We start from the raw sequence: 16,948 nt of genomic DNA, 5'->3' as shown, positions 1-16,948 counted from the left end.
TGTCAGGACAAATAACACTAAAAAAGGCTGCTTCCAGCATTCTGGTGCGAACGGCCATGATTCACCATCTAAGGGCAAGAGACTGAGAGGCCTAGTAGCAATCATCCCTTATCTCTAAATGCCACCGTCACTGTATGTAACTGGTCCCCAGAAGGAGCACTGGGCTGGGCTTAACTGCAGCGGTCTGCAGTTACAAGGTCTGCCCACTGCAGGGAAGGACAGGGCACAAAAAGTCGTCATGCCCCACCCTGCCCTTTGTACTTGGCAGGGCTCACCTCCCCCTGCCTGGTGCTTTCTCCTCTCTCCTACCCAGCCTTAAGATGAGACTCAAATTAAGACGGCAAAAAGATCAGCAGTGTAATAGGTTTTTAATTCACTGTCATGGTAGCATACAAGTAACTCACACATTCTAAAGGTTCTCTTCGGTTCTATGGCCACAGGCTGTACTGCAAGGACCAGAGATAAAGGGCTGTGGAAGACAGGATGAGTGTTTACTGAAGCAAGTCAGTTATCTGCGTAAAATCCGACTCCACCAACTACCTGTCTCTCTAGCCAGGTGGTCCGGTTTCTCAATGAAAGGACAGAAAAACACAGCGTTTGAGAAAGATTTTATTATTGTGCAGTGTATGATATGGGGGAGGGGTGGGTTCTGGAGATAAACCTGAGGTCACTGGGTTTAAGTGATAAGACCTTACCCACTGAACTGTCTTGCTAGTCAGTTAGAACACAGCTGTTTAAATGCCACTGAGTCACATAGCCCACAAATACTAAGAATAACAGCTTTTTACATTTTTTTATTTATTTATGGGGTTTTTTTTGTTTTGTTTTTTGTTCTTTTGAGACAGGATTTCTCTATGTAGTCCTTCCTAGACTGGAATTCACTCTGTAGACCAGGCTGGCTCTAAACTCCGACATCCATCTGTCTCTGCCTCCCAAGTGCCGGGATTAAGGGCACATCCCACCATTGCCCAGCTCCAAATAAAAGCTTTAAGAATTTGTTTTTTAGTTGTCAATGAACAAAGAATGTATATCTACTGATTCACCAGGAACCCAGGAAGGAAGACCTGCTTTAAAGCAAACTAGAAAGCTGCCATTGTTGGTGGGACAAATGTGTAAGAGCAGAGCTGTGGCCTGCCTATGTCTGAAGAGCATGCTTCTGGGGTCCACATATTTCTCAGGGACTTGCTGGAGCAACAGGTTACCTGGCTACCATCTGAAAGGCACTTGTGCACATTTTGAAACTGGGAAGGTGACTGTAAAACAGAGGACAACACTGACCCGTTATCACACTAATGACCCAGAGCCTGGATGTAAGAAGCTATTCAGTTATGCTGCCTGTCAAGGCAGTCAACTCATTCCACAGCTTGGCTACGTCAGCAGGCTTCACTGGGTTTCAAAAGGCTGACTCCACGTCGCCCATCTCCACACACACCGTCTTCAGCTGAGAGTAGTACTCAATCGTCACACGGCCATTCTCTCTGCCAAATCCTGAAAAGACACGGGGTCAGGGTGAGCTGGCCGTACAGTGGTCTGGAGTCCCAGTGCATCAAAGGCAGACTCTGCTGGTCAGGGTGGGGAGCACGTCCTCAGAGCAGGTACTTCTGCGGAGCTGGGCCAGCGAGTGTTAGGACACTTACGAGTACCTGCTTCAGTGCCTGCCACTCTGTGTGAACATCTGAAAAGTGTTCAGTCTTTTGAAGGAAGCGTGCTAACAGCAGGTGCAATAGCTCAGTTGGTGGCGTGCTTGCCTACCAAGCACAAAGCCCTGGGTTCAGTCCTCGGCACCATTAGCCTGGGCATAGTCTCACATTCCTATAACCCCAGCACTTCACACAGATGGGGCAAAAGGAACTCTGCTCCACTATACAGTGAGTTCAAGGCTCACCCTGGATACGTGAGACTGTGTTCTCCATCCTCCCTACCCCTAGCCCTACAAAAACCAAGAAGCCCGTTAGAAGCAGCCTCTACAACAATCAACCTGACAGCCCTGAAAAGCAATGTCTGTTAAAACCTGACTATGTAACAAGATTTATTAACCGTTAGCATGTGCAAAGAGCAGACTTTCAGGTTGCCAAAGTCCCATGCTTGGACTTTGTGTTGTGCCCAAGCCCACACTGACTAAGCATATCAGGCCAGGCTCTCTTCAGATCTAGCCCTTTCTCTCTTATCATGCACACACTGTTGTCTTACCCAAAAGGAATGAAAACCGGCCTGGGGTTAGGGGCCCTAAGGCCCATGCCCTATACTAAACACTAGCCAGTAATAAAAACCATGATTAGTAGAGTATCATTAGGGAGTGCAAGGATAGCACTAGTTATGAGAATAGACTATCCACCCCCACCACAGCATCACTCTTCCTAATAGTAAGGTGGCCAAAGACTATGAGCTGGACTCTCAAAACTGTGTTCAAACCAGCTGGACTCTCAAAACTGTGTTCAAACCAATTTTTAGTTTAAATGAAAAGAAGTATAGGAAATAAATGAATATAGGCACCACACAGAGAGAAAAAAACTCAAAGCAATGGCTATACTACCTCTGCTTCAAACCCCGACTCTCCAGAGCACACATCTGTGGTGACAGAAATCAAGGAGCAGTAGCTTAGGGGACCATTTTGGTGCCATCCAGATCAGACAGTTGTGTTGAATCTCAAATGTGGACCCAAAGGAGAAAATCAATTAATACAAGCTCTCTGGACTATGACTTGAGAGACACCTAAGCCCTACTGATGGGCATGCCTGATGTGGAAGCCCTACAGGAGTGCTTAATGCTCAGAGCAAGAAAAAGTTAACACTGCCCACAAGACGCACTGATCAGCAGTTCACATGCCACATTACATAAGAGCTGTTGTCTGGCGGTGGCTGGCCTGCACTCCAGCGAGGCTGGGGAGGACTGAGTGTCCTGTATGTCCTTGGCTGTGCCAGGTCACAATTAGAATGCTGGTGAGCTGGCACTGGCTAGAATGGCATCCCTGCAAATCTGGTTTGTCTGTGCTTTTCCTCCGCCTCACCTGACTTCTTGTAGCCACCAAAGGGCAGCTCCACTGGGCTGACATTATAGTTGTTAATGTAGCACGTTCCAGCCTGCAGCTCAGCCGCCACCCGGTGCGCCCTCTGGATGTCCCTGTTAGGGAAAAGACAGTATTGGTTATTAGCAGATTTCCTCAGGGAACCTCAGAGTGTGAGCTCTGACGGTCCTGAGATCCTGGCAAACTGTTGTTTCTTCAAACTGTTCAAAGTGCTTTCAGACAAGACCAGGTTTAAAAATGTATAAACCGCTGGGTGTGGTGGTGCACACCTTTAATCCCAGCATTCGGGAGGCAGAGGCAGGCAGATTTCTGAGTTCGAGGCCAGCCTGGTCTACAAAGTGAGTTCCAGGACAGCCAGGGCTACACAGAGAAACCCTGTCTCGAAAAAAAAAAAGAAAGAAATCTATAAACCAGGAGGCAGTAAAGGGCACCACTGTTCAGTGGTGTGGGAGCAACTACACAGCCTCACACACAGGGATAAAGGTGGAGCCCTTCACTCCATACATATGCATTCACCCACATGGAACACAGATAGCAGAACTATAAAACTTTTAGGACAGAAGTTTGTCTCCATGACCCTGGATTAGACAAAGCCTCCTTAAGCATAAATAGCCAAAAGCAAAAGGAAATCCACAGAAGTGCAAACCAAACCCCTTACGCCAGGAGGATGGCTGAGACAGGCATGGAGAAATTAGAGCTTTTTACTAGTGTACGCGCACCTGCATCTGTGTGCACATACACACTGCACATCTGTGGTGGTCAGAGGACAACTGAGTCAGCCCAAGGCCCGCCTGCACTGCAGAGCCGTCGTGGCCGGTGCTGGCAACTTAGAGAACCTAACTCAAAGTAATAAGTTAAAAGAAGGTCTGGGGATACTGGAGACAGCTCGATATGGGCCGCTTGTTTCCTATGTGCAAGGCCCCTGGCTTAGTCCTCAGTACCCTCCCCCAACACACACAAAGGGCACTAAGTCTCCAACTCAGACAAGCAGAGTGCCAAATGCAGCCTTGGCATCCACTAAACTGAAAAGCACACTGGGTGAGGGGCGTAGCTCAGTTTGATCCTCAGCAGCAGAAAACACACAGAAGCAGAGATGCTGGTGGCTCTAATCTCTAATGAGAGCAACGTGGGGAGCAATGACAATGGTTACACACTCGAGAGATCCCATAACCCCTCCCTCCTAAGATGCTGCAGATGTCCTGATCCACATACCTGGTGAAGACCCCAGCTGCTAGTCCAAAAGTGGTGTCATTAGCTCGCTCTAGAACCTCGGCTTCAGTTCCAAATGTTAAAATGGACATGACTGGTCCAAAGATCTCTTCTTTTACACAAGTCATGTCGTCTCTGCAATTAGCTGCCAGCATTCAGAACAAAACCAGACAGTGAGGGGACCACAATCTCATAGACCCAGAACACAGTATCTTAGTCAACAGTGAGACATGTGGCTTTAGGGGGAAAAATTCAACAGGGTATCGCCACTGTGGATGTCAATTAGACCTTCCTTCGGCATGGCACTTTGGCTAAAAATATTAGAGGGTTATCCTCAGCGATTCTAAAACCGCCTTTTAGGATTCCTAAGGAAGTCTCCAGTGAGGCAAACAGACTCACTTACAGAGATCTTCACTACAGCATTACCTATACTGATGAAAGCAAAGGCAGCAGACTGACACCCAAAGAGGAGGAAATGATCACCACAGACCAGGCACACCCCAACCAGCAACTTTTATAAAGCTGCTCAGAGCCGTGCTTTTCAACAGTAAGAAGATGTTCATAAAAATACTCACTGAAAATGACCCAAAAATACAACATTAACAGGATTTCTGTTAAAATATCATATAGGTTTTTTTTATTCCATTTGTCACATTTTTTAAGTGATTCTCTCATGTAATTACAAGTAGAAACAATGCTATAAAAAGCTGCAAGGGCTGGAGAGGTGGCTCAGTGGTTCCGAAGGTTCACTGCCCTTGCAGAAGACCCAAGTTTGTGTCTTAGCACCCACATCAGGCAGCTGGAAACCACCAGTGACTCCAGCTCCAGGGGATCCAATGCCTTCCTCTAGCCTGCACAGGCACTGTTCATCTATGCATGCAAATGCATATGCAAGACACACACGCACATGCATGCACACACACACAAATGCAATATAAAAATATAAATGCAATATAAAAAATCAAAATTTGAAAATACATAAAAGCATATTTGCTTTGTAAAATCTGTACTTAATGTTCCTACAAACAACTCACTGCCTACAATGACTTAATCCATGCTTGGCATTTGGGTTCTGTGCTTAGGACTCTGAGAAGGAGCAGCACTGAGCCCCTGTGAGTCTCCAAGCAACACTGCACAGGACGTTTGGAGGTAGCTGCACGTGTAAGGGACGGGGAGCTGGAAAAGGAGCTCTGGAGTCCTGTTAGCAACCCTGGCTCATTATAAAGTCTAACAAGCAACTCTAAAATCTCCTCAGACCTGGGAGGGGTGGAGGGAGGGGAGAATACATTTTTAAAATGAGAAAAAGAAAATCTCTTCAGGTCGGTTAGAGGTGCACCTGAGAGACACCAGTGCCTCATATAATACTTAGCTTGTGCTTACAAATAGCTGGTTGCGTTCTGAGTCTTTGAAAACTAATAATAATCCACATGTATGTTTTATTTTATTACTCAAAACAATTACCCAACCGTCTCTGAAAATATTTATCAGCTTACAAGGCTGGCTACACAAATGGCTCTGTGGGCAGTGAGCTTTACACTGGAGAGTGGAAGGAACAGCTGACACGTGCCATCGGGAAGCATGCCTCCCTGAAACACAGACCAATTCTGAAATCTTAAGCAAGTTAAAGACAGACTCTCAAGCCAGTCCTAACCTGTCCTGTACAAAGGTCAGCAGTGGGTCTGTGACAACGCACATCTCTACGCCCAAGGCTCTAAGAATGACAGTCAGAGGTCTGAGGCAGGGACCAGAAATCTGTCTTAGCAGGTTTTCCAAGTCACACATATGTGAAGTCACAAGCCAGCTTCCAGCATCACAAGAATTAGTCCCAGCACACAGAGAACTCTATTAATATAGTCTCCATTCCTTCTTTTCCTGTACACATACAAACCTGCTCTTCAACAAATTTAGAATAATATTGCATACTTTATTGTTTAACCCATTATCTTTCACTTAACAACACATAAACTTTCCCTACTTGTTAACTCATTCAATTACAACCTCCCTGGTCCACGGTCTGGATATTAGGCTCACAGCTTTTCAACATCAGTGGCTATACCTTTAGCTAAACTGCATCGTGCCATGGTTGAAAGGTAACACACTAGCACCAGGGCAATGGCTGGAATCGGTTTGAGTAGGATACCTATGTATACCTGACTGTCCAAAACAGAGTTTTGTTTTTTTGGGTATCTATTTTTTATTATTTATTTATTTATTTATTTAATGTATATGAGTCCACTGTTGCTCTCTTCAGACACACCAGAAGAGGGCATCAGATTCCATTACAGATGGTTGTGAGCCACCATGGGGTTTCTGGGAAGTCAACTCATAACCTCTGGAAGAAAAGACAGTGCTCTTAACCACTGAGCCATCTCTCCAGCCCCAAAGCAGAGTTATACGGGTGAAAAGATGTACTAAAACTTACCAAAATTACATCTGACAAATTGGTTTTGTTATACTGATTATAGTTACTGAAGATGTCATTACCCTAATTATTTTAATCAAACAAGTATTTCTGAGCTTTAGGGCTTTTGTGTGTGTGTGTGTGTGTGTGTGTGTGTGTGTGTGTGTGTGTGTGTTTAAGCGTGTTCCCAAAAGACGTGTCTCCAGCAAACCAATTCATATGGCTGCCCTAGTGCAGGGGCACCTGGGGGCTTCAAGAGTAACGACTTACTTCATAAGCAAGTCTGGGTAGTGGGACCATTCAACCTGCCAACCCTTACCCCGTGACATTACATAGGTTATAAATATTCACTTATAGCTACTTGGTATTTAATCCCAGCTATTTAAAAACGAACAAGACATACTTAAAATGCAAGGTGTCATGTAATATCCATGTTTTAATTTGGGATCGTCTGGTACATACACCTCTCCACCACACAGCACAGTAGCACCCTAAGAGAAAGAGAAAAGGCAGGCATCTTTTGTATTGAACATAAATCCATGTATGGCCCCAAAAGGCAAAATGTAGCCCAAGCAAATGCATGCATATTTACCCTCCCAAAGCAGGACCCTCAGGGACAGCAACCACGGCTGTCAGTGAAGAGGAACAGGATAAGGAGCCAGGACGTAACCCGCCCTGCCCTCTGAGCTCCTGTCACTTCTTACCTGCTCCTTTGCCAACTTGACAAACCCGAGGACTCGTTCCAGATGTGGGGCGTTGATGAGTGGGCCCATCCTCGTATCTTCCAGAAGGGGGTCTCCAAGTTTTATCTTCTGAGTCTGCTTCACAACCTCATTTATGAATTTATCAGCAATTTCCTTTTGCACAAAGACTCGAGTCCCATTGCAGCAGACCTAAAGGAGACGTGAGATACAAATTTGCATATGGGATAAAAAAAAAGAGGGAAAAACTACCTAACAACCTTAAAGGCGATAAGATACATTGTTTTAATGTTTTATTTTATGTATTTGATGTTTTGCTTGCATTATGTCTGTGCGCCATATGCGTGCCTGGTGCCTGCGGAGGCCAGAAGAGGACACTGGATCTCCTGGACCTAGAGTTGCTAATGACTGTGAGCTGCCATGTGGGTGCTAGGAATCGAACCCAGGTCCTCTGCAAGAGCAGCCAGTGCTCTTAACTGCTGTGTCATCTCTCCAGCCCTATAACACATTTTTTTTTTTCAAGAATATTTTCACTTCTAAAAAAACTGCCCACAGAGACTGGAGAGATGGCTCAGTGATTAAGAGCATGGGCTGCTCTTCCAGGGACCTGGGTTCAATTCCCGGCACCCACATGGCAGCTCACACCTGTCTGTAACTCCGTTCCAGGGCATCTGACACCTTCTCACAGACATACATGCAGGCAAATCACCAAGGCACACAAAATAAAAACAAATTATTAAAAAAAAAATAAACTGAGCCGGGCAGTGGTGGCGCACGCCTTTAATCCCAGCACCTGGGAGGCAGAGGCAGGCGGATTTCTGAGTTCGAGGCCAGCCTGGTCTACAAAGTGAGTTCCAGGACAGCCAGGGCTACACAGAGAAACCCTGTCTCGAAAAAACAAACAAACAAACAAACAAATATAAACTGCCCGTAGTAATTAGGAAGGATCTTACATGTGATTTAGACACACATTCTACATGCATGATCTGCCCTTTAACATAATGGTTAACTCTTACTCTACTGAACTTTTCTGAAGACCTTTACCGCATCGGGCACAGGACTGGACGGAACCTCTCTTAGTCCTGCGTCACCGGCTGCTCACTCTGGCTGTTCCTAAAGTGTGGGCTAAAAGTAAGATGAGGCTGAGAGCTGTAATCTTCAACCCAGTTTTTAAAATGGAGGAGCATTTTAAGCCAGGCGATGGAGACATCTTTAATCCCAGCACTCGGGAGGCAGAGGCAGGTTATGGAGTTAGCACAGTCAGGGCTACACAAAGAAACCCTACAGGGGATGGGGGTGGGGAGGGTTAGTCACCATTCTCTCTATCTCTAAAACTGTAAATAACCACCAGTCATGCTCACCAGAATGAACATGAATACGGTTCAAATACCACACAAACATACAGTAGAACAGAGCAGAGTCCCAGAAATAGATCCCTATGAAGTTCAATGGATGTCCACGACATATTAAAATTATATATAAAAAGTGGAGCTTCTAACCTGCTTCCCTTTGTAAAAGAAAGTAGAGGAAATCCAAACTGTACAAACATATGGTCGCTGTGTTCAAAGAGCAGCACAGAAAAGGAGAAACAAGCACCAATGTCTTGGAATGGGAAGGGGGAGGGGAGCAGGGGAGACGAGTGGGGAGGAGGGGTGGAGACTGACAGCCCTGGATGGGCTCTTTAAAAATGTTTCACATTTGGAACTATGGTCATGTTTTGCCTGATGAAAACAGATCTTAAAACTCTTTAAAGGGCAGAGGAAAAGACACGTCAAGTGACATACAAGCAGAAGCCAGTGGACCTGCTCTTCTAAATGAGCATCATAAGCAGACTGAAGCCAGGGAGGACAGAACAGACCCAGTGCCTTTAGAAGGCAGTACTCATCCAGGCCAAAGACAAAAAGAACTATAAAGTACCTGAAACTTTTTTTTTTTTTTTTTTTTTTGGTTTTTCGAGACAGGGTTTCTCTGTGTAGCCCTGGCTGTCCTGGAACTCACTCTGTAGTCCAGGCTGGCCTCAAACTTAGAAATCCGCCTGCCTCTGCCTCCCCAGTGCTGGGATTAAAGGCGTGCACCCCCACCACCTCCTCCCGGCTACCTGAAACTTTTAACTTGGCTTACTTTTCACAATGCTACTCTGGGACCAGGTGATTCAATACACTGTGGATAAAAAAAAAAAAAAAAAAAAAAAAACCTAAGTCTGGGGTTGGGGATTTTAGCTCAGTGGTAGAGCGCTTGCCTAGCAAGCACAAGGCCCAGGGTTTGGTCCTTGGCTCTGAAAAGATTAAAAAAAAAAAAATCTGTCACTATCAGAAAAGGAAACTACAAATATAGACAGGGAAGAAGAAAAGGGCCACAATGACTTACTGAATGAATTTGTGCTTAATACAGATACAAAAAAAAAAGGGGGCCGGGTGATGGTGGCACACCTGCAATCCCAGTGCTTGAGTGCTTGGGAGGGGGGGCAAAGGTAGACAGATCTCCGAGTAAGGTCAGCCTGGTCTACAGAGCAAGTTCTGAGGCAGGCAAGGTAGGTGTGTGTGTGTGTGTGTGTGTGTGTGTGTGTGTGTGTGTGTGTACGCGCACAGGGAGAGAGGGGAGCTACTCAGAGAAACTCTGTCTTGGAGGAAGGGAGGTGTGTTCAGCTCCGTGTCTGCACACACACAGTCATGCATTCCCTAGCCCCGGCTGAGCAGCATGGACACCACAGCAGCAGTCAAGAGCCGGGCACTGGAATCCTGGTTGCTCCTTCCCTTGGCTTATAGGGGTTAAACTCAGGATCTCACAGGTGCAGGGTAAGCATTTATCCTACCACCAAGCTACATCCCCAGCCAAGAGCTGGGTTTCTAAGTAACGCTTCCCACTCCCTGAAACCAGGGCTGTAGACAGACAGCTAATTCCAGAGTTCAGTTGGAAAAAGAACGAGATGGATCTACAAGACCTAAATGTGCCAGAAATCAAAGAAGTTTCTCGGGTCAGAGAGAGGAAAAACCCAGTATGGTGGCACATGCCTGAGATCCCAGCACTTGGGAAGCTAGGAGTCCGAGGACAGCCTGGGCTACTCGGAGGGACTTTGTCTCAAAACACCAACACTCATGACCTAAACCATGCCAATTACCCACTATGTAGCCTTCTACATGCATAGATTAGCACACTGCAGCACATACACACGTATGGTTTAGAGAAACAATAACCAAGGCTGGAGAGACGGCTCGCTTGCTCTTGCAGAGGACCCATCGTAAGCTGCCAGCACCCACAGGGTGGCTGCCTCACAACCCTCTAGAACTCCAATTCAAGGGCACCAAATGCCTCCTCTGCTCTCCAGGGACACCGGGTACACATGGGGTACAGAGTCATACACTCAGGCAGAACATTCACATACATAAGATAAAATCTGCCTAAAGAATTTTTTACAAACCAACAGCAACTGAGCGCGGGGGGGGGGGGGGGGGGGACGACGACAAGCAAAACACTAAATCTCATCAGTGGATTCTTCTGGGGTTTTTCTGGCTTGTTCTTTTGTCTTTCTGTGGTGTTATGGCTCTTACCTCAGACCCTATGGTAAGCATGTGCTCTACCCCTGTACTACGTTAGTCCCTTCAGTTGGATCTTGTCCCAGAAAAAAAAAAGAAAATTATTTTCAATTACTAAGATATTAGTCAAATAAGCGGTCAAGTTCTAGTAAAGGTTACAGATGGAAAAATGGAAAAAATCAGAAAGTTAACACAAGTAAGAATACTGACAATGGTGTGTGTGTGTGTATGTGTGTGTGTGTGTGTGTGTGTTACAGTGTGGTAATTTTATATAAAAGATTATGCTTTTTTGGCTACATTGGAGTAATTCATAGTTACAGACCTTGTATCTATAAATACTATAAACACTACAGGAAAACTTAGCATTTATATAATATGTGTGTAAGCAGATTGAGAGAAGGGTAGACATGGTAGCTTCTGCAGCAGTTCTCAGCCTGTGGGTCGCAACCCCTTTAGCAAAGCCTTATCGCAATACCTATTCACACTACAATTCATAACATTAGCAAAATTACAGTTGTGAGGTAGCAACGGAAATAACTTTATGGTTGCAGGTCACCACCACATGAGATGCTGTGTTACAGGGTCACAGTGTTCAGAAGGTTGGGAACCAATGTATGACAGCAATCTAGGTCACTAGATCAAGGACACAACGGAAGCTTTGTACTATTTGCGCAACTATCCTGCACTTCTCAAAGTGGGTCCAGGGTGTCGAGTGTGCTGATGGGGGAAGAGGAGGGGAGTTTCCTCCCCGCCCTGTCAGGAAGAGTGCATACCTGTCCTTGTGTGAGGAAGTTGGCCATCAGGGCCCCCTTCACAGCATTCTCCATATTACAGTCTGAGAAGATGATGAGAGGAGATTTGCCCCCAAGTTCCAAAGTAATGGGTTTGACTCCCTTAGCAGACATCTCCATGATCTACAGAACAAAGCAAGACATTCAGAAGTTTAGCCTAACTTAGCCTGTAGCAAGGTCAACGAGACCTGCACCCACCAGCCATCGTGATCCGATTGAGCCCTTCATCCACTGAAAATATTCTTTGGCAAACGCTTATGAGAATTTACAGAACTTTACTTCAAACCCTGACACAGGAGTTCATCTGAAACATACTGACGGTTCACAGGGCTCTCATGGCCAGGACGTAAATTCTGGTCAAAGCAATGACTCTGAAGTAACCTGAGAAAATATTCTTCCTTCTATATGATGTGGTTAACTCACTAAACAAGAGAAGTGCCAGCGCAGCCTCGGCCCCCGTCCCTCAAACACATCATCTCCTTAGGCAGGGAGGAGAATTTCTACCCCACTTGGCCCACCACAGACCACCCATGCATGCTCTCTTTCTCCTTCACCCTTGCACAGGAAACTTTGGACCAGCAGAATTTCCTGGCCCATTCCCAATACAAACTAGGAAATCCAAAATAGGCAAACTACACAGTAGGCTGGGTCAGCTTTGCCAGAGCTAGCCATTTGTTAAGATAAACCTGGTTCCATCTGTACCTTCACGCCAGTGGGCACACTTCCGGTGAAGGAGATCTTGGCCACCTCGCGATGATGACACAGAAACTGGCCTGTGGCAGCCCCACCTTGCACCACGTTGAAGAGCCCAGGAGGTGCACCCGCTTTGGTGTAGATCTCAGCCAGGAGCAGAGCAGACACAGGCGTGAAGGGAGAAGGCTTAAAGATCATGGCATTACCTGTAGAAAACCAAATGTTGCTCTTAGACTAGACTATTCCAGCTGGTTCCTGGTCCTCCAAATTCACCAAAGGTGTTACTAATAACAGAAATGTCTAGGGTCGGAGTGACAGCTCAGTAGTTGAGTACTTGCTGTTCTGGGATCAGTTTCCAACACACGAAGGTTAGTTTATAACCAGCTGTAACTTGAGATCCAGAGACTCTAGCACCCTGCTCTAGCCTCTTCAGGTACCAGTAATGTGCACTGTATACATATATACATGCAGGCAAAAGACTCATATACACGGACAAAAGATACTAAAAAACCTGAAATTAATTAGCTTTTTTTAAAGGACACATCTTGTTTTCCTACCTTGGGTTCTCGAGTATCAAGGTCTCGGCACGTGTATTATCCCACTTAAAGCTTGCAACTTCAGTGTAAAGCAGGGATAGTCAGTCTCATTTTATAAAAGTTAGAGACCAGAAACTTTCATTTCCTTTCATTCTAACACTAGAGAGGCTGACTCACAAGGGCAGCCTAGACGACACCGCAGATCCTATGTCAGAGACAAACTAGACAGATGCAAAATAGAGACACTTAAGACAGGGCCTGGAACCTCAACCTTTAATTCCTTCAGGAGTGAGGCAGAGCAGGGGCAGGGCGACAGCCTCAGGGATCTGACTGCCCTAGAGCACATTAGAAAGAAGCAGAAGGTCCTACTGGAGCGGAGTGGGGGAGGAAGGCTCTCTGTGGAGGAGACATTCACTCTTACCACAAGCCAGAGCGGGAGCAGACTTCCAGCAGGCGATCTGGAAGGGGTAGTTCCATGCTCCTATCCCCACACACACCCCAAGCGGCTCTCTTCGGGTGTAGCCGAAGGACCCTCCTGGGAGCTGAATGTGCTCGCCTAGAGGTAAAACAGAAGGAACGATGCCAGTCTATGCTCCCAATTTCACTAGCGCATTCTAGCTCATCCTAGTTCATTTAGTTCTCTAAGAATCTCCTGTGGGGGCTGAAGAAATGGCTCAGCGGTTAAGAACACTGGCTGCTCTTCCAGAGGACCCAGGTTCAGTTACCAGCACCCACATAGTGACTCAAAAGCATCTGCAGCTCCAATTCCAGGGGATCCCACACCTCTTTTAGCCACCACAGATAAAAGGCCAGCAAGCGGCATACAATACACATGCAGGCAAAATAGCCATACACATAGAATTTTAAAAAGTAAAAGTGAGGCAGCTATGGTGGTGCGTGCCTTTAATCTTATCACTAGAGAAGCAGAGACAGAGGTGGGTTTCTGTGAGTTCAAGGCCAGCCTGGTCTATACAGCAAGACCCAGATAAGCCAAGGCTACATAGCAAGCCCTCATTTCAAAAATAAATAAAAAACTCTTAAAAACAACAAAAAAAAAAACTATCTCCTGAGGTCTAGCGCATAACTTAGGTAAAATAATATGGAAACAAGGGGACACTCAGCAGCAGAGGACGTCTAAGAGCCCTAAAACCCACTCAATATGAACTGCTGTAAACATTTGATTTTTACGTTTCATTTAGCTCAGGTTAGCCTCAAACGCACTATGTGGCTGAGGCTGCCCTTAACCTTCCAGTCCTCCTACCTCTACCTCCTAGATACTAGGATTACAGGTAGGCATCACCACACTAAAGAATATGCCATATTTGGAACTGGACCCAGGGCTCCATGCACAGTAGGCAAGCAGTCAACCAACTTAGCTACAATCCTGGCCCAGCTACGAACTTAACTTAAACAATGACACGCACGGCGTGGACTCTTACAAACTAGTGTCTCGGTCTGCTCAATGCTGTTTGCTCGGTGACATGTACTATCTCACTGAATCCTCAAAAGCCAGGAAATGAGGTGTTATCACCCCCATCTTATCTAAGAATGATAAGGTAACTTTTAAGCCACCCAAAAGGTGACAATGAACTTGCGACTTTGCCCTTCACCACTGGGCTCTGCTCTTCTGCCCTCTTGTCACCTGAGGCCAGGCCAGGCCAGGGCTCACCTGCCATGGACGCAGCCAGCCCTGCATAGTACTCCAGGCACTGCCAGCAAGTGTCAACATCCAGGCGGGCCTCAAATATGGACTTCCCATTGTTGATGGTCTCCACGGTGGCAATTTCATCCTTCCGCTCCTTTGGGCAGAACAGAGGAGATTGAATACATAGTACGGTGTTTAAACAGAACATGTCGCTCATGCTCTAAGCCTAGAAAAGTCGGGCGTTTGCAATGAGACCCTACAGAGGAATGGTGCCACACCGGGAGACAAAAACCTGCTGCCACAGAGGAGCCTCCTCGTCATCATCAGGCGACAAAGATTCAGAACACAACCTCAACTCAGTATCTGAGAGAAATGGAAAGTCTTAAGCACTATTCTGTGCATGTGTATAAGTAAGAACGCGTATTTCAGCATACTCTCAGACATTTCGGCATGGCCCAGGCTATCTGAACAAAGACACCAGGCAGGCCAACTGAAGAGCAAAGGCCATGGAAAACAGAGATTACATTACCCAAGGAAGAGACCTTTGGGGCTATGACTTCCTGTTCCTGAAGCCAGCAGTTTATACTCCCGGGTAATAACTGTAGCCATCCTTTCTTCTCCATCTCAGAGACTTGACTGATAACCAATTAATCTCAGTACCTCCCTGGAGGAGGATGGGAAGGCCTTTAGATACACTAACTCCCTGTGGTGCAACCCACAGCATGTACAGGCTGTAACAAAGCTCTTTTTTCTCTAATCTCCAAAGTGTCATGTGTTCTATCAGAATACATGTGTGCACTGATGTGTGTGTATACAGATATTTGAGTATACGTATACACTCACTTGCAAGCATGTTAATCCTCAGACTCTTCAAGGTTTCTCACAGCATAACTAACAGACACACAAACACACACACAAAAAAAAAAAACCCACCCTACATTCCCACCAAAGATACAATTCATGTTTTGATGTCTATTCTTTTGAATTTTTCTAGAAGTATACCTAGTAGAAAACACACCAGGAAAAAAAAAAAAAAGGCTTAAATATTCTCAAAACAGAAAAAAAAAAATCAAAAACAGGCACACGTTAAAAGCAAGCATCCAGGCCTGGGAAGATGGCTGAGTCTGTGAGGTGCCTGCTATATAAACAAAAGGACCTGAGTTCCAATCCCCAGCTCCCACAAAGGCCAGACATGCCAGCACCAGAGCCGTATCCCCAACACTGGAGAGGCAAGAGCAGGCAAATCCCTGGAGCTCACTGACAAGCCAATGTAGCCAAACTGATAAACCCCAGGTCTACTGACAGAAACCATCTCAAAAAGTATGGTTGGACAGAGATCAAGACTACACCGACCCCAACCTCTTCAGGCACCTGTACATACATGTATAAATACATATACACATACAGTCATGCACATATACATACAGATAAATAAGTAAATACACTTTTAAGTAAAACTAATTTAAGATAAAAAGCAAGTAAGCAGGCTGGAGAGATGGCTCAGTGGTTAAGAGCACTGACTGATCTTCCAGAGGACCTGAGTTCAATTCCCAGCAACCACATGGTGGCTCAAACCATCTGTAATGAGACCCAATGCCCTCTTCTGGGGTGTCTGAACTACAGTGTACTCATATAAATAAAAATTAATTAAAAATTTTGTAAAAAGCAAGTAAGCCATAAAGATCATGCTATAATTCAAAACAAATTCAAGAAACAAAGCAGGCCAAGGGGAACTGTCTATAGGGCACACGGTAGAAGCTTATTTCACGTTCCAAGGTGGGCATGTGGGTGGGAACGTTTCTCCCTTGCCCAGAAACGCCACGACCCAAAGCTGCATCCAAGTCTATCTGCAGAGCCCTGCGAGCAGCACTTCCTCCAAAGGAACCCAGCGAGCGAGCGAGCAGTACACACCTTGATGATCCGGGCAGCCTCCAGGAGGACTTGGCAGCGCTCCAGGCCACTTTTCTTACTCCAGAGATTAAAGGCAGCCTTTGCATTCTCAACAGCCAAGTTTACTTCCTTTTCTCCTGAACACGCGAAAGTGGCAATCACTCGGCCTAGAAAGAAGCGGGAGAGCCGATTTCATCTCAAGCAGTTGCGATGCATCGGAGAGGTTTCTATCAGCATCCTCTGGAGGATGGATCCCTCCCAGGGTCTCATTTAGTTCTTAGCTTTTTTTGTATTGGGAATCCCTTTAAACTCCAACGAGGGTTGCAGATCTAGCTCCATAAAAACAAGAATTTAACCACATTACAAAACTACTGAAACGATTCCGTGTCTAAAACTCACCATAGCCTGAGACTAAGAGGCCATGCCCTCCTCTATTTGATAGCCACGTTTACTAAACATTACAGTTGGAGGGATGGCTCAGCGGTTAAGAGCACCAACTGCTCTTCCAAAGGTCCTGAGTTCAA

The 16,948-nt window shown here is 45.9% G+C and overlaps 1 protein-coding gene across 1 annotated transcript in view; it reads right to left on the bottom strand.

Moving 5' to 3' along the window:
* Positions 1 to 591: 591 nt before the first annotated feature.
* Positions 592 to 16,948, bottom strand: part of Aldh9a1 (aldehyde dehydrogenase 9 family member A1) — an 18,471-nt gene continuing 2,114 nt past the window's right edge. Inside the window, exons 2-11 of the mRNA XM_021158812.2 lie at positions 16,446 to 16,591; positions 14,559 to 14,688; positions 13,311 to 13,445; positions 12,363 to 12,559; positions 11,643 to 11,783; positions 7,340 to 7,528; positions 7,039 to 7,126; positions 4,238 to 4,379; positions 3,008 to 3,120; positions 592 to 1,488 (exon numbers count right to left, since the gene is read on the bottom strand). Coding sequence (XP_021014471.1) covers positions 1,394 to 1,488; positions 3,008 to 3,120; positions 4,238 to 4,379; positions 7,039 to 7,126; positions 7,340 to 7,528; positions 11,643 to 11,783; positions 12,363 to 12,559; positions 13,311 to 13,445; positions 14,559 to 14,688; positions 16,446 to 16,591 — 1,376 coding nt within the window. The 3' untranslated portion in view covers positions 592 to 1,393. The remainder of the gene's footprint in view (positions 1,489 to 3,007; positions 3,121 to 4,237; positions 4,380 to 7,038; positions 7,127 to 7,339; positions 7,529 to 11,642; positions 11,784 to 12,362; positions 12,560 to 13,310; positions 13,446 to 14,558; positions 14,689 to 16,445; positions 16,592 to 16,948) is intronic.

Source organism: Mus caroli, chromosome 1 (assembly GCF_900094665.2).
Source record: "Mus caroli chromosome 1, CAROLI_EIJ_v1.1, whole genome shotgun sequence".
NCBI lineage: Eukaryota > Metazoa > Chordata > Mammalia > Rodentia > Muridae > Mus > Mus caroli.
The sequence above is the reverse complement of the archived record's forward strand: the minus strand, read 5'-3'. Positions and strand labels throughout refer to the sequence as shown.